Consider the following 18,801-nt stretch of genomic DNA (forward strand, 5'->3'; position numbering starts at 1 on the left):
TTTTGGTTGGTTCTATACAACGTGTAACACCGTTTAAAGAGCAGAGATAGTGACGTTTCAGGGGATACCCGGGAAATGCTCAGAGGTGACGAGAGGAGTTGAGAAAAGCTATGTTCATTTCCAGCGAATTTAGTAAAACTTTGTAAACTTTAATAGTAATTTAAATACCTTTACTCAATTATCTGGACTACGAAACTTTGGGAGATTATTTTTGAATGTCTGTTCTTTGAAATTAGCACAAAAAAAAATCTATTATTTCATTGTTTTTCCACATAATCGGCCCATATCTTAAAATAGAACGTTGCGACTTCCGACTCATTTCGCCAGATCGGGTCACAAATATATTTAAAATAATTGGAAGGTAAATTAACCTCATTCATGGAAAAGGACATTTTTTTCAATTTATAAAAAGGCATCACATTATCATAATATTTTATAACAGTTGTCTACTTTCTACCATTACATCAGGGCTCACTTTCATGTCCTTTAACATTTTATATTTCTCTCTTTGAATTATGTTGATGTACTGGAAATTAAATAAATAATAATAAATTCAATAATTTGTTTCTGTCATGTCAGACCTGATGGAAGAGAGCGAGGAGAGAGAAGAACTGAGTGAAGTGAAGGAGGAGAGAGAAGAACTGAGTGAAGTGAAGGAGGAGAGAGAAGAACTGAGTGAAGTGAAGGAGGAGAGAGAAGAACTGAGTGAAGTGAAGGAGGAGAGAGAAGAACTGAGAGAAGTGAAGGAGGAACATCGTGTCAAACCTGGAGAAAAACCCTTGAGTCGCTCAAGGACTAAACAGACATTTTTAAAGAAAAGAAGAGCCAAGAAATCTTTCACCTGCACTCAGTGTGGAAAGAGTCTCATAAGCAAAGCTAGTCTTGAGCGTCACATGAGGATCCACACCGGAGAGAAGCCGTTCTCATGTGATCAGTGTGGGAAGAGTTTCAGTCGATTATCATCCCTTAATGTTCACATGAGGATCCACACCGGAGAGAAGCCGTTCACATGTGATCAATGCGGCAAAACATTTCTTAGGTCATCAGAGCTGAAGTCACACCTGACAGTTCATACGAAGGAGAAGCCACATTCATGTTCTGTGTGTGGAAAGAGTTTTTCACAGCGGAAACATTTACATAGACATGAGAAAACTCACACTGTTGTGAGAGAGTACATGTGCTTTGAGTGTGAGAAGACTTTTACTACAGCGGACGGTTTAAAACTGCACCAGAGAATTCACACTGGAGAAAAACCTTACAAGTGTTCACACTGCGACAAGAGATTCAGTCGATCAGGACATCTGAAAACACATGAGATGATCCACACTGGAGAGAAGCCGCATGTATGCCATCAATGTGGAAACAATTTCACAAACAAACATGCTCTTGATGTTCACATGAGAGTTCACACCGGAGAGAAGCCGTTCTCATGTGATCAGTGTGGAAAGAGTTTCAGTCAATCATCACACCTTAAAGAACACATGATGATCCACACTGGAGAGAAGCCGTTCACATGTGATCAATGCGGGAATAGTTACAGGCAATCATCATCCCTTAATGTTCACATAAGGATCCACACCGGAGAGAAGCCGTTCACATGTGATCAGTGTGGCAGAACATTTCTTATTGCATCATACCTGAAGAAACACCTGGCAGTTCATAAGAAGGAGAAGCCGCATTCATGTTCTGTGTGTGGAAAGAGTTTTTCACTGCTGGAATATTTACATAGACATGAGAAAACTCACACTGGTGTGAGAGAGTACATGTGCTTTGAGTGTGAGAAGACTTTTACTTCAGCAAACTGTTTAAAAGTGCACCAGAGAATTCACACTGGAGAAAAACCTTACAAGTGTTCACACTGCGACAAGAGATTCAGTCGATCAGAATCTCTGAAAACACATGAGAGGATCCACAGTGGAGAAAAACCTTACATGTGTTCACACTGTGACAAGAGATTCAATCAGCCATCATCTCTGAAAAAACATGAGATGATCCACAGCAGAGAGAAGCCGCACACGTGTGATCAGTGCGGGAAGAGTTTCTCTATTAAAACTCACCTGAAGCTACACATGAAGATCCACACAGTGGAGAAACCACTTAAACACAGTCTGAGATCACGGTAAGTAGTTTATTTTCATGTGCTGAGCAACAAAGTCTCTTCTGTGTAAGTTAGCCACACATCACCCTATAGCCAAATCTCTCCTCTCCACCTATAGTCGGTGTGTGGTGAGCACAGGACATAGTTGATTAATTGATATCTATTAACAGGAATGTCTAATTTGTCAGTTCAGATCAATGCAAAAAAAGAAAAAATGAGCAGTTAACATAAGTGTCTAGTATGAGTGTGTGTGATGGTGACCGCACTTTGTCTTTATGTGTTAGTTTGGGGTACTGATACTCCGCCTGAATAGTGTGTATATTGTGTCATTAACCTCTGGAATGAGTGTTTTATCATTACAAATGGGTTATGGTAAATTCCTAATTTTAAAGAAGCTGATAGTTCTGAGTCAATCTGATTAAAAGACAATACAGGACATGGGACGAGCTTTAAGTTGATTGGTCATCAAGCTCTGTCTGAAAGTAATTACTTCCGTCATTTATGATGTAGATTTGAATTACTTTCTGGATCAGTTTAAGGATTGATGTAAATTGGAATTGTGAAGTAGTAGATCGCCGTCCATCATGGGTTGAGATAAACTAACATGTTATAGATTTGACTGCAACAAAAAAGTGACATTTTAGTCAAGTCAATATCAAATTATCAAAAGAGTTCCTCAGATTTATGATTATTGTGAACAAAGGGGGAGAATGTTGTTTGACTGACATTGACCAAGTCTGTACACCACGACCTGACCTGATGGAAACCATTGATGACTTTGAAAATGTTTGTATGACTGAATTAAGGGAGCAAACAACAGGCCGGAAATTGTTTTGTTAACGAGCATCATGGGTTGAGTGTTTTTCAGAGGAAAAGGACCCTGAGTGCTAGCCTGGCTCCGCCCTCCTACGCACTTCCGCTCAATTTTATTTTCCTTCAGTACTACGTCTGGGATTGTGCTGTAGACTTTGGTTTCCAGAAATAATTTTTTTACCGGTCCAATCAGCGAACAGAGGGAGTGGCTGAGAACGATGACGTTGATGTAGCGCGTCAGTTTGAGTTGGAGTTCAGTAATGGCAGCGGAGAAAGACGTGAGAAAATCTATTCGGTCCGTTGTTGCAAAACTGCCGAATATCCAGAAGTTAAAGCCGGAGCAAGATCAATGTTTGCTAAGTGTTGTTGGTGACCATGATGTTGTGGCCCTCCTCCCCACCGGGTTCGGGAAAAGTTTAATTTTCCAGCTCACTCCGCTAGTGGTGAATGAGTTAGCTAAGGCGAACGATCGGATGCAAAGCCGATAGTTGTTGTCGTCTCCTCTTGTTGCACTAATGGAGGACCAAGTGAGGGAGGCAGAAAGGTTAGGAGTTGGTGCTGGGCAGCTCGGCGTGCACGATGATCACTGTACAGCATTTGCGGCAGATCCGAAACGACCGCAGCGGCGTATTGTTAATGATTACACCCAGCTTCGACAGTTGACTGAATACATCACTGTCCTTAGTGTCAAATATACATTTAGAATTTAGAATTGTTCCTTGAACTCTTAAATTCGATGAACAAAACATGCAGCTCTCGTTGACAGACATCTTATTCTAAACATAATCCTCTGAGCATTCGGACTTGTTTTTTTTTATTGCTTAAAACAATACACAAGTAATAACAGAAAACATAATACAAAAACAAACAAAAAATAATAATAAAAACAAAACAAAAATAAAACAGTAGGGGGATAATATAAAATAAACATGAACAAGTTAAGAGAATTACATGACACTGAAAAAAGGAAAATAATTACAAACAGATAATGTTTTTAAGGCTTTTTTTGTTCTCAGACAACTTACTTGAAAAGAGGTATTTTTAAAATTCTTTCACAAATATAAGGAAGAGAGGTTTAGCATTTAGATATTTAGATTTATGAATATGGAATTCGGACTTGTTGTTTCCAGCCGGTTTCGGCGCATGACATACGTCACGACCACACGTTAGCGATTGGCTATGGCAGATCCTGAGTGACGCTGGGCAGATCCAATAGTTTTGAACTTTAACAGAGAACCCGCCTACAAGGAAGTAAACGTTTCTCAATGGAGCGAGGCCAGACTCTCTGTACAAATGAAATGTACGAGAGTCTGGTAGAACCAGGCTACCTGAGTGCTATTAAGTGAGCAGGAAATTATCTGGTGATAATGTTTCAGGTTGTTGAATTGGCCAAATGTTGAGAATAAATTTGGAACGCATAGGGCTGGGTAACGAGTTCGATACTTTTTAGGTACCGACCGAATTGCTTCGATACTATCGAGTATCGAAAAATGACGATTTGTTCGGTACCAGATTTCGATACCTAAGGGGTTAACTCGTTAACGTCAGTGAGCCAATAATCACTAACAATTGTTTACGCGGTTATGCAGTTATTACGTGGCTCACGTGAAGTGTGTAAGCGTCCCAAACCATTCTATTTTGCAGGAGTCCCGCAAATCGTTTTATTCTCCAGCAACCCGCGCACACACGAATACCTTATGCCCGCACTCAGCCATCAGATCTAGTCCGAGTCCCAATCCCCATAGATGCACGTGAAGTGTGTAAGCATCCCAACCCCCTAAAGATGTGGAAAAGTCACAGATCAAAAGTGTGGCTACATTTCTCCAGGCTCGATGCGCGCGATGCAGTATTTGCAGACATCCCAAGTCTCCCAGAAGTTCCAGGAGTCCCCGCATATTGATAGCGGCTCCCTGATGCCCACAAATTAGTTAAAATCTCCCGGAATCTAGAGCGAGCGCGCAAAAGCGACATGCGTACTAGTGCACGCACGTCAGAGAGAGGGAGCGAAAGACCTTGCGTGTGTGTGCTAGTGTGCGTATGTGCCTCGCGAAGCGCATGTAAGACAGAAAGCATCATGATTGGCCTGTTTCGGTAGGTCAACCAGTCAATTGTTAGTGTGGGCGGGCTTTTATCTCTTCTCCGAACCAAATTAATCAGAACCGAAGCAAAAATTATTTTGCACTGAAACTTTATGAAATCTATTTCCACTGATGTATGAAGTTGGTTACATTTTGTTCCTTTGTGCTTTTTTTGGTTGCTTTGTGCACTGGCTAAGGAGCATGAGTCAAACTGAAAAAATAAAACCAAAGTTTTTCTGAGGTAATGTAATCTTGTTAAAATGGATTTCATAAAATTGGTATTGAAGAAAGTATTGTTCAGGAACCGGTATCGAAATCAAGGTATCGGTACCACGGTACCAGAATCGGTATCGAATTTTTTTTGAACACATAATGCATATCATCAGGAAGGTAAACAAGTGAAAATTCCACAGGTCACACCAAAAGGGACGACCGGCTAGACAAGCGGTACTAAAAAACACTTGTTTTAAATGTCTCCATTCACAGGTGACAGCAGCAGGAGATGGTCCACTGTATAAATATGGTTGAAAGGTTGGAGATTGTGACACTTCCATCCAAACATGTCACCTTAAACTACACCAAACAACCTCAGCAAGTACACACGCCAACACAAAGCATAAAGTGAGGGATCAAGGACGTGCTAGTAACGTACCTCCCCTGCCAACGAGGGAAAGCCCATGGCAACGGCTCGTAAAGAGCCACCCTGGAGAAGACTGATGCCCATGGGGCGACGAGATGATCAACACACCTAGAGGAGAATGTGGTCCAAATAATGGTTTAAGTTTCGTTTTTGTGATGATTTTGATTATTTTATTTGTTACTGTGCAAATGTTTTCAGGATAAGTAGAAAATCTATTAATGTAATAAGCTAAAAAGATGGTCCGTAATTGGAAAAAGGCTGAATGTGTAGGAGTTAGGATTGTATGTGTTGTTCTGATAATTTTGTTATTCATGGGTGAATACGACTGGTGAAAACTGCTGTCTATCCCAAGGATGAACACAATTATGCAGATGATTCGAGTAGCGGAAGTTACAGTGAAATGTATTAACCCTTAATCACTCTTAATAAAAGACAACACAAAATGTCTTTGGGGTCATATTGACCCCAAACTTTTAAAGAGTGATTGCATACGGAAATATACATTTTTTATATGGAAAACTATATATCATTTTTTTTATTCACTCCTCAACTATACAATAATGCTGTGTTTTTTTGGAAATTTTTAGGTTTTTTACATATTTACTGCACAATTACATAACTAGGCCATAAATAAGCACATGAAAAATGATTTTTTAAAGAAAAAATCACTTTAATGATGATGATAATTAAATCTAAATAGTTTTTGGACATTGCTCTATGTGTTAGGGATAAAATACTACCATCTGGTGGTTAGTCGAAAAACTGTTTTTCTTATAGTTGAGGAATTAAAGTGCAACGACCACATCTGTCCAATAGAGGTCCATAGAGACTCATTCATTTTCACTCATTTGTCTAAACCGGTCTAAACGGTTTGATATACTTGATATATATGATAAAAATAGTTTATGCAATTCACAAAATATATATGTCAAAGTTAGAGTTTGTTGTTGTTGTCTGATATATTTTGAATTATTTGTTTTTGCAAATTATTATACATACATTTGCATAAACATTACAAGTCAGCACTATGACATGACTGTAATCACACACTATTTATTTCAGAAAATTATTTATCAACAATTATTTATTTTTTTAGAACAAGAGATTTTAGAACAAAATAAATTAAATGTTGAGATAGAAAGCTCGTTCCACTTTGTGTTTATGCTCTAGGACCAGGCCTTGATTTAAATGTATTTTTGTTTTAAGATTTATGCCAGTTTTGTTTATTTTATTTGCCAATTTCTGTAAAAATGCTCTCTGTTGCAGTCATGACATGTGTGTGTGTGTCTGTGTGTGTGTATGAGATAGAAAGTTTGTTCTACTTTCTATTTATGCTCTAGGACCAGACCTTGGTTTATATGTAGAACATTTCAGATTTATAATGGATTTACTTTTATTTTTTTTGACAAACAAAATAAAAAAAAGTCATTTTTTTCATTTTCCCATTCATTTTCAATTGGGGTCATTTTGACCCAAAAGACCTTAAATGGTAAAAAAAATTGTACACACCTTTAGAACAACCAAATCGAACCCAGTTTTTTTGTGCATGTTTAGATAGATTATCTAGGAAAAGTCACAGAGTTTCATGGCCCTGAGCTGAAGGGAACATTTTTAAAAAATCAAAGAAAAAGTCCAGTGGGGTCAAAATGACCCCAAAGAGATTCTAAGGGTTAATTATGTACCATTGTTTTTGTTGTTGTTTTTCCTTTTCTTTCAGAGGATGATGATATGTAAAGAGGGTTGCAAGCAGCAGTCATCCGTGTTATGAGATGGCATAAGGACAGGGTTTGAAATGAGGGATTTTTATTATACTTTTAATCTTTGCATTTTTATTGTTGTGTTGAATTGATATGGTCTTCCTACTGTGATCTATACTATTTCTTGTTTATACTGCGGTGACTGAGGGTCCGATTATTCGGAAGTGCGATAACCGTGCTTATCCATTTAGCCCGGCTTCAGATAAAGTCTTTACTTGCTTGATAAATAATTACTGGGCTTTCCCCCACAAAAACAGCCTTAAGCTTTCTTCTGTTAAATCCTTTCTTCACAAGTTTAAGAAGAGTTATGATGTAATGACTTAAACTTGCATTATTATTATTACCAATATTATTACTATGTTTGATCAATCAGTTATCAGAGAATGATAAAAAGGAGGAATTGTTATGGCAATTTTTTTTGTTTTTCATTGTCTTTCAGTAGATACTGCAAAGGAATGTCATATGGTTTTGCCATTTGTAGAGGGATAAGAGAGACTTCTCTGAAATGTATGTATGTTTATATACCTGAGAAAGCAGAAGCGGGACACTCCAGAAAACAGACGGGCAAGGACCTCGGACCTCCAGGTCAGAGTTCATCTAGGTTGGGGGCTAAAGGGTTAGCTAGTGATAAATCTGAACTAGCAATATGGATCCTTTGTCTGTGGAAAACTACTGTGAGGAAACTCTGTAGGGAAAAGGGCCTTGGAAATAGTATAAAGATCGCCCTGTTCTGTCTTCAAGGGTGTCACTCTTGCACAGCGTAACTTCTGTGTACTGGACTGAACCTATTGAAAGAATAAATACTTCTCTTTTTATAAATTCGACTCTGAGTTTCTCTTACGCAGTGATGATGTTTAATGAGAAATTTTGCCACAACAATTCTCACAATAAAAACAAAGTGTTGTGCTTTTTGCCAAATAAAGAAAAATAAACATGATGCGAGTTCTGCCTTCTCTCTGTCTGTGAAGTCCATTCTGAAACGCATCCGAAAATGAACTGTAACTCAGGGAATACTCAGTCACACAGACATAAAGGCCTAAAGCTTGAATTCTCTTTTAAATGAAGTAATTTATATAAAAAAAAACAAATATTCTCAGTTTATGTAATCTATGAAGAGAGAGGTGTCCGTCATTCTCTTCTCAGCTCGAGCTCATTAAGTGTTAATGTGACACGCCCATGGAGAGCGCGCTATTCAAACGCAAATGATCTGAGGCAATCCATGAAAACCAGTCACCGCCCACATCAGCTGGATAAAACACAAAGTTTAATAAGAGTCATGTACTCTACGTCATCTTGCTACGCTGTGAGGAATAATACTATCTTAGTAATAATCCTGGGAAATTTACATCAGACGTTTCGGTTTCACTTCGAGGAAAACGATCCAACCGATTATTGTGAATAGTAAGTTCTTTATTTTGTTCTAATCACGATATGCAATAGTGTCTGTATACCGCAAGCAGTCTAAATATGAATATGAGTCTGTATGTGAACGAATGAACGGCGCTGTAACCAAAGGTGCAGTCTGACCCAATTTACAACATAACCAAAGGTGATCAGAAACTCCACCCTCATACAACAATGACCTGGAAGTCAAAACCAAGCTTGTGTCTTGACAAAAGCAAAACTGTATCACTGATCAGTGGATATTGTGTGGGTGAAATTGAATGTGTTAGGCAAAAGCTCTATTGAGAAAATTAAAACATGGAAAGCTCAAAAAGCAAACAGCTAGTTCATGACTTTCAGAATTTAAATTATTCCTACTTCAAGCAGAAAATGGACAAAAACAATGAGATGTTGATCAAATGAGTAAAGAGTTTAATCAATCATTACATGAAGCAAATACAAACATTAAGTAAAAGTGAAAGTGAATCGAGACAGGTCTCTCTCTTTACTGACTTGCCAAAGCATATCAAGAGAAGAAGAGAAGAAAAAAGTGCAGTTTCAAAGATAAATGAAAGTATTGTGTTTGCGTGGAAGAGTAGAAGTGGAAGAGAAACTAGATGTTCTAAATGAAAAACAAAGAAGAATGAGTTAATTTATATCAGATTCACATCTCTTAAAAGTGTTATGGCTGCCTTCTCCAGTGTGAATTTTCTGGTGGTCTTTCAGTTCATCTTCTGTAGTGAAGGACTTTAGCACTGAAACACACCGCCGTGTCTTTTCTGCTGTAATATTAAGGATGAATCTTCTCCTTTGAGTGAATCTTCAGGTGTTTCTTCATGACTGATGACCAGTTTACCGCACTGATCACAGTTAAATGGTCTTTCTTCAGAATGAGAAGCAGAAGTGATTTCAGAGAGAAAGCCTGAGCCGCTTCTTCCCAGCAGAGCCGGCCTGAGCCTTTTGGGGGCCCTAAGCAGAAATTGATTTGGGGTCCCCCTCCCACTACGTGGAGTCACCTGTGCTTGATGATTATTGACACAAATGTCACGCAATAATGATACATTATAAATGAATACAGTGAGGTTATGTATTAATACAAAATAAATACTTAATAAAAAAAAGATGCCTACTTAAAAAAGTTTGAACTTTTACTTTTTTACTAACTCTTTGAAACTTCTTAAAACTGTCTCAAAACAAAATAATGACAAAACTGAGAATTCAGAAACATAATAAGAGCAAGGGTTCAACAATGACAATTATTGTTGAAAACTGTAAAAATATTATTTCTCAACTGTCTCAATACAGTGTAACTGTCCTCAAAATCTTTTTTTATTATTATTATTGTAACAGACTTTCTTGGATTGTACATGACAGAATCCAACAAAGTCTGTTACTATGATACCGGTAATGATGTACTGGCGCTCGCTGTATGTGTGTATGCAATGCATTTTTCCCCTCGGGGCTTGCCCGTAGGTAGGAATGGGTCGTAGGCACTTGTTACTGGAGTGTCGCGGGTTTTTGGAGTTAGTGATCTGATGTGTGGTATAATAAAGAGGAGAAGAGATCAAACTGCTATGTTTATTATTTATTCAAACTGCTACCCTTACACCTAGAAGGTTAAGTTCCCCTGTGGCTATTTTCTCCAACTTAAACCGATACCGTGACTACGCGCAGTTGCGCACGAATTGTCTTATGCACCCGCGGGGTGTCTAGATTATGCACATGACTTAAACGCTGGCAGACACAGCAGCAGTTGTAGGCAGGTATATTGATCATGAAATCAGAATTTTCTTGTCTTGAATGATTCATTCAGTCATATTCATTCATTCATTTATGTCACTTGTTTAAGTCATCTAAAAAAAAGAAGTTTTTTTTAAACTCGATTGGGCCCAAGCAGCTTAGTTCGCTTATGCCTCGGGCCGGCCCTGCTTCCCAGTGTGAACTCTCATGTGAATCTTCAGACTTGATTTACATGTGAAGCGTTTTTTAAACTGAGCATGATGCTCAGTCATGATGTAGTCAACCGGATCCGGGCCGTGTCCATATCAGATGGAGGACCTGTGCCTAGACATGACCACAACGCATGATGTAGTCAGCCGGATCCAGGCCGTGTCCAGATCAGATGGAGGACCTGTGTCTAGACACGACCACAACGCATGATGTAGTCAGCCGGATCCAGGCCGTGTCCAGATCAGATGGAGGACCTGTGCCTAGACACGACCACAACGCATGATGTAGTCAGCCGGATCCGGGCCGTGTCCAGATCAGATGGAGGACCTGTGCCTAGACATGACCACAACGCATGATGTAGTCAGCCGGATCCAGGCCGTGTCCAGATCAGATGGAGGACATGTGCCTAGACACGACCACAACCCATGATGTAGTCAGCCGGATCCGGGCCGTGTCCAGATCAGATGGAGGACCTGTGCCTAGACACGACCACAACACATGATGTAGTCAGCCGGATCCGGGCCGTGTCCAGATCAGATGGAGGACCTGTGCCTAGACACGACCACAACACATGATGTAGTCAGCCGGATCTGGGCCGTGTCCAGACCAGATGGAGGACCTGTGCCTAGACACAACCACAACACATGATGTAGTCAGCCGGATCCGGGCCGTGTCCAGATCAGATGGAGGACCTGTGCCTAGACACGACCACAACGCATGATGTAGTCAGCCGGATCCGGGCCGTGTCCAGATCAGATGGAGGACCTGTGCCTAGACACGACCACAACGCATGATGTAGTCAGCCGGATCCGGGCCGTGTCCAGATCAGATGGAGGACCTGTGCCTAGACACGACCACAACGCATGATGTAGTCAGCCGGATCCAAGCCGTGTCCAGATCAGATGGAGGACCTGTGCCTAGACATGACCACAACGCATGATGTAGTCAGCCGGATCCGCCGGATCCGGGCCGTGTCCAGATCAGATGGAGGACCTGTGCCTAGACACGACCACAACGCATGATGTAGTCAGCCGGATCCGGGCCGTGTCCAGATCAGATGGAGGACCTGTGCCTAGACATGACCACAACGCATGATGTAGTCAGCCGGATCCAGGCCGTGTCCAGATCAGATGGAGGACCTGTGCCTAGACACGACCACAACGCATGATGTAGTCAGCCGGATCCGGGCCGTGTCCAGATCAGATGGAGGACCTGTGCCAAGACACGACCACAACGCATGATGTAGTCAGCCGGATCCGGGCCGTGTCCAGATCAGATGGAGGACCTGCGCCTAGACACGACCACAACGCATTATGTAGTCAGCCGGATCCGGGCCGTGTCCAGATCAGATGGTGGACCTGTGCCAAGACACGACCACAACGCATGATGTAGTCAGCCGGATCCGGGCCGTGTCCAGATCAGATGGAGGACCTGTGCCAAGACACGACCACAACGCATGATGTAGTCAGCCGGATCCGGGCCGTGTCCAGATCAGATGGAGGACCTGCGCCTAGACACGACCACAGCGCATGATGTATTCAGCCGGATCCAGGCCGTGTCCAGATCAGATGGAGGACCTGTGCCTAGACACGACCACAGCGCATGATGTAGTCAGCCGGATCCAGATCAGATGGAGGACCTGTGCCTAGACACGACCACAGCGCATGATGTAGTCAGCCGGATCCAGGCCGTGTCCAGATCAGATGGAGGACCTGCGCCTAGACACGACCACAGCGCATGATGTAGTCAGCCGGATCCAGGCCGTGTCCAGATCAGATGGAGGACCTGCGCCTAGACAAGACCACAACGCATTATGTAGTGAGGGATGCTGCAAGGTGAGACCGCTGGGCAGGGTTGGGGAGTAACGGAATACATGTAATGGCGTTATGTAATCACGATACAAAAATTCAGTAACTGTAATTCGTTACAGTTACGTCAAAAAACTTAGTAATCAGATTAGTTACTTTTTGAAAAAAGGTGGAATACTTTCATGATTACAATGGTTTCATGTAAACCTAAATAAATCTGTATTTTGGCATAATAACACTATATTAAGTTTTGAGGCTATTCTATAGGCGATGGCATGGTTTTCTCAACGTGTAGCAGAAAATTCTGAGTCCAAACATTAGCTCTCTTTGGGTGGTGTTCCCGTTTATTATAAAGGTAAAATTTGGATAATTCACATAAAATGGTACTTCACCCAGTGCTAAGTAATAAAGTGCTGTCGTGCTGTTGGTAAAGTGGGTGCTCACGGCTACGGTAAGAACCGTGTGTTCCTCGCCATCCACACCTTTTCCTAACTAATTGCCACACCTGTAAATATACCTAACTCCCAGTGACCTGTCACACCCAGTGCAACACTCCCACCAAGTGGCTAGTATAAGAAATAGCAATATTAACCTATCCAAAAAGGTGTATGGCTCCTACATTAAGCGTTGCTTGATTAATGACTCACGACACGACTGGTGTGCCACCCGCTGGTGCATGCGCAAATTAACAGCTCTCTACAACAATCTCCTCAGACACGGATTGAATCACTGCAGCTAGAAACGATGCTGCCCACAGGTAAAAACCTGGAATTTAATTTCTTGGAAATTCCGCTGCTATTTTGTTTTTAAAGAAGAAAATGCCAACAACATGGCTGTACAGTGCATACTGTGCCTTCCAGGAAAGAAAACACTTTCTTTATCGAAGGACTCGACATCCAACCCAAAGAAGCATTTGCAGGTAAGACTAGCATAGAAATCATGTTAGCTAGTATGTAGTGTTAATTACTGCTTTAAAATTCAGTGGTTTGTATGATCGTAGTTGTAAGTTTTGAAGAAACATTTCCATTTTATTTTTTCCTTGTATGTCAAGTTAAAAATAAAACAAAATAATCTGTAATACCATACTGTAGCCACTAGATGTCTGAATTGTCCTTTACATAAATATTTATTCAGGGCTGTGAAATTCTTAATAAATAAAAGTTGTTGTTTTTTAAAATAATATCTGTCCTTGAAGTAATCCAAAAGTAATCAGTTACATTACTTTCATATTGTGGTACTTGGATTACGTTACTGAATACTTTTTTTATGAAGTAATTTGTAACTGTAACGGAATACATTTTTAAAGTACTTTTTTTAAATATAAAAAGGATTTAAAAATACACTATTTTAGTAATACTTTGTTTTGCAAATGTGAAGGTGGATAAAGCATTGTAAAATAAGTAAAGGTATGATTTAAGTGATTTCAGGCCCTAGTTGAAGTTTTGTCTTTTGTATGTGGGACCTTTATGTTGGGTGTAGAAACATCCTGTAGTTGGCAAAATGGACTTTTATTTTGATAGGAGGGCACCTTATAAGAGGAAGCTATTTTGGGAGAGGAAGGAGATATACCTGTTTTGAACCAAAGATATGGGTGCTTTTTTTAGCCTTCTCCTTGGGGGACATTTATGGATTGATGACCCATCGAGGTTAAAGAGAAGACTTGGGTTGTTTTTGGTATTTTTGCCTGTGCATCACATTTGGAGGATTATTATCGTTTTTGCTGGATATTTGTGGTTCATTTCTGGGGCGCAAGGACTAAGGATTCGTAAACCCGGACAATACTCCTCACACATGGACTATTTGATCAAGGACTTTGGGATAAGTGTTATTTTTCTTGATTTGATTGCTGTGTTATCAATATACTTTGTTGGGTAATCTGTTTATGCCTTTCTTTGTCTGATTTCAAGCATTGATACAGTTTTTCCCTTTATTCATTCATGCCTTGTGTGTACCCTGAACTCTTAAGTGACTACTGGTTTACTTAAGTTGTAAGCCAAGTTTGTTACAGATGGTGGCCCGTACGGGGAACACTCATGTGTATGGTGGTAATGAAATGAATTGATTTAACTGTGTTATCTGATTTGTTATTTCCCATTTTGGTCAAACAGTGTTTTATACTTACAATGGAAACTGGTAATTCTAATTCAGAGGCAGAGTTAATTCCAGTAGATGATGTGGGTGTAGCAGAGTCCCTTCCTTTCAATCCTGCTCCACCTGGAAATGTATACAGGAATCCAGGATCTGTAATAGAGATAAGCTCACTGTTGGGGGAAATGTATATTGACAGCCAAGCTGAAGAGAGTGATGATGAGGCTCAGCCTGTTGTAAATCCGTTAAGAAATGAGATTGGAGGAACAGATTTAGTAATATCAGACCTCTCTCAATCAGTCCAAGAATTACGTGCTGAAATGGAAACCTTGAAAGATGGTCTTCGAACATCCTGTGAGAGTGCCGTGAACCGTGAAGCTGTGTTCAGAGATGTGGTGAATCAACGGTTCGATGACATTGAAAATTTCATGCAAAGATCTTTGGCTAAGCTAGAAAATGGAGTTATAGACTGTCTTCAAAGAAGGGATGAAAAGTGGCGAAAGAAAGTTGACCGTATTAGGAAAACCAGCACTCCAATGACCCGTTTTTCCTTTGGGGCTGCCACTTCAAACAGTGAGAGAATGCATTCAACTATACCAACTGCTTCCTATCCCAAACCCCCAATTCATTTAGAATTCCCTAGTTTTGGAGAAACCAGAGAAACCAGTGATGTAGTGGAGCGTAGTGAAATTTTTTTGACACTCAGACACTTGTCAGACATCGAACTTGTAGCCACCCTAAATGCTGTTCTCTCTGGACCTGCCAGGAGTTGGTGACACACTGACTATCTCACAGAGGTAGAGGAACAACTTAAAGCTATGATCCAGGGTCCCGATCAATGCATCAGAGATTTTGCTTATGACTACAGGGCATTATGCTTAAAGTGGAAGACTGATCTTCCTGAGGAAGAAGTGGTGAGAAGAATCCTAAATAACTGTAACCCTTCTCTGGCAGGAAGCTTAAGGGGTGCTGTGCATACAGTGGAGCAATTGGTCAAGGTTGGGTCATTGGTGGAAAGAGACCTCAATTCCAAAAGAGACTTTTGGGCCAAAATAAATCAGATAAAAGCTAATGAAAAAGGGAAAAAGAATCCAACAGCCCGTCATGTCAATGTCTCCAAACCCCTGTCTGGACCAACTCAACATCTAGCTTTAGTGCAGGCTACCACCCCTCCGTTGCTGCGAGCGGTTTTGGGAATTCGGGGCAAGCTAGTGGAAGCTATCCTAGACACTGGTTCCACATTCACTTTAATGCAGAGACAGCTGTGGGAAGTGTTGGCTAAGCCAGGTGAGCAACTGAGGAAACATTTCAACAGGACTTTCATGCTAGCGGATGGGAAGGCCCAAACCTCAGAAGGCAGAGTCCATGTGACTTACGAGTGGCATGGAATGATGTGGACAGTTGACACTTATGTGATGGCAGACCAACAGCTTGCTTTTCCCCTTATATTAGGCCTGGATTTTTTAAGTCAAACGGGAGTACGTTTACATGTGGGAGAACATAGTTATGAACTGTGTATCAATGGATGGATGACTGTGTTTCCTTTTCTCTGCCAGCCCCTTGGGGAAGAATTATGGAGCCAGCAGGAGGAACAGGTTATCAATGTGTTTATGGCACTGCCATTAGAGGCTGGAGTACCTGAGTCAGTAACGGTGGTGGAATCTTCATTGAAGGATGATCTGATACAGAGCTATCCTCAGGTAATGCAACAGCTGTTGCATGCATGGCCTTCTGTCTGTTCCAACAAGCTGGGGAAGACAAACCTAACCACCCACCAGATCATAACCACAGATGACCTCCCAGTTAGGTGCAAAGCCTATCGAGTCTCACCTCTAAAGAAGGATATAATTCGGGAAGAGATTAAAAGGATGCTCCAAGATGGCATTATTGAGCGTTCACAATCTCCTTGGGCATCCCCAGTGGTACTGGTGCCTAAACCTGATCAAAGCCTACGGTTCTGTGTTGATTATAGGCGTTTAAATGCTAAAACGCCTCAAGATGCTTATCCAATGCTCCTCATCCATGATATTCTAGAATCCATGCATGGAGCAAAATATTTCAGCACGCTGGATTTGAAATCAGGGTACTGGCAGGTGGAGATGGATAAGAGTAGCCAGGAAAAAACTGCTTTTGTCACCCCCTTTGGCCTATTTCATTTTTTGACAATGCCGTTCGGTCTGAAAAATGCAGGAGCTTCTTTCCAGCGTCTCATGGAGAGGGTATTAGAGGGGTTGAGAGGCAGCATCTGTTTTGTATACATCGATGATATTATTGTAAACTCTCCGTCTGAACAGCAGCATCTTCAGGATCTTGAAGCGGTCCTTTGTAGACTTCAAAGGGCCAATTTGACCTTGAATTTGAAGAAATGCCATTTTCTCAAGACTGAGCTAAAATTCTTGAGCCATGTAGTCTCAGGAAAAGGGGTGGAAGTGGATCCGGAAAAGACAGCTGCTATTTCCAACTATCCCATACCTCATGATCTTCTTTCCTTGCAGAGGTTTGTAGGCCTGATAGGATGGTACCACAAGTCCATTTCTCATTTTGCTGAGCTTGCTGCCGCCTTGTATCATTTGCAGCGAAAAAATGTTTCCTGGGCTTGGACCAAAGAATGTCAGCAGAGTGTGGAGAGTCTGAAAGTAGCCCTACAACAAGCCCCTGTGCTGGCCCAACCAAATTTTCTTCATTCATTTCAAGTACAAACTGATGCCAGTGCCATCGGACTTGGAGCAGTACTCACGCAAAAGATTGATAATGAAGAATTTGTTATCGCTTATGCTTCGAGAAGTCTAAGGGGAGCCGAACTAAATTATTCAACCTCGGAGAAAGAGTGCCTAGCTGTTGTTTGGGCAGTAGAAAAATGGCACCACTACCTGGAGGGGGTACCCTTTGTAGTTTACACGGATCATGCAGCATTGACGTGGGCCTTTAACGCTCCAAAGACCACATCCAGACTCGCCAGATGGACCCTGAGGCTACAACGATTCCAATTCCAAGTTCAGTATAGGAAAGGTAGAATGAACGTGGTACCTGATGCCCTATCTAGGTCAGTCCAAGATCAAGCAATTGTGGCTGCCTGTGTAGCAAAGAGAACCTTCTCATGGAACTTTGAGTTGCCATCCTCTCTGGCTGAGATAGCAGAAGCTCAAGACCAAGACGAGCAGGTAAAGGAGTTGATGGGTAAAGTAGAAGTGAAGAATGAACAAATTGATCGGATAAGATGGGATATTCAGGAGGGCGTGTTATACAGAGTTATACCGTACGCTGGTGGTGCCAAATACCAGCTGGTGGTGCCAAAATCCATTGTCCTCCCTTTCATCGACTACTTTCACAACAATCCTTTAGGAGCTCATCTCGGGAAGATGAAGACCCTTTTGAAAATTTTGGAGGTGGCATGGTGGCCCGAAGTCAGAAAGGATGCGTGGCAACATGTTAAAGAGTGTGTTGTGTGTCAGCAATACAAGCCTTCCAATTCAAAACCTTTGGGTTTCCTCCAATCGACTGAGGTGAATGAGCCTGGTCACATGCTTGGTGTTGACCTCATGGGACCGTTCCCTAAAAGTAAAAAGGGCAATATCTTTCTTTTGGTAGTGGTGGACTACTTTACTAAATGGGTTGAGCTTTTTCCTTTGAGAGACAGTAAGACTCCACGCATATGTCGAATCTTAAAGGACGACATCTTCACTCGTTGGGGTGTCCCGAAGTACATCCTATCAGATCGAGGCCCACAATTCCTCAGCCAGCTCTTGGTTGATTTGTGCAGAAACTGGGGAGTAACTCAAAAATTAACTACCAGTTACCACCCACAGACCAACCTCACTGAAAGAGTGAACAGGACCTTGAAGACCATGATGGCTTCTTATGTGGGAGAGAACCACCGAGAGTGGGACATGTGGCTGGCAGAGTTTCGATTTGCAATAAATAATGCCAGACATGAATCTACTAAAAGGACGCCTGCGGAGCTCACTCTGGGAAGACAACTTCAAGGACCTCTTGAGAGACTGGTTCAGTTTTCACCAAACCCCTCTCAATCTTCATACTCAATAATAGAAAGACAACATCACCTCGCTGAAGAAGTTAAACAATCTGTGAGGAAGGCACAACTTAGACAAGCCAGGTACTATAATACCCACCGGAGAGATACACAATTCCAGGTGGGAGACCTGGTCTGGGTGAGGGCCCATCCTGT

The 18,801-nt window shown here is 41.4% G+C and overlaps 1 protein-coding gene across 3 annotated transcripts in view; it reads left to right on the forward strand.

The window, feature by feature from the left end:
• The window catches only part of LOC130102555 (gastrula zinc finger protein XlCGF57.1-like), a 192,232-nt gene that overhangs the window by 49,208 nt on the left and 124,223 nt on the right, over window positions 1–18,801 (forward strand). For all 3 annotated transcript variants that reach the window (XM_056268508.1, XM_056268507.1, XM_056268506.1), the window contains one exon: window positions 580–2,119. In XM_056268508.1, coding sequence (XP_056124483.1) covers window positions 580–2,119 — 1,540 coding nt within the window. The remainder of the gene's footprint in view (window positions 1–579; window positions 2,120–18,801) is intronic.

The sequence above is a fragment of the Rhinichthys klamathensis genome, unplaced genomic scaffold (genome assembly GCF_029890125.1).
Source record: "Rhinichthys klamathensis goyatoka isolate OS25496 unplaced genomic scaffold, OSU_Roscu_1.1 h1tg000274l_1, whole genome shotgun sequence".
In the NCBI taxonomy this organism is placed as follows: Eukaryota; Metazoa; Chordata; class Actinopteri; order Cypriniformes; family Leuciscidae; genus Rhinichthys; species Rhinichthys klamathensis.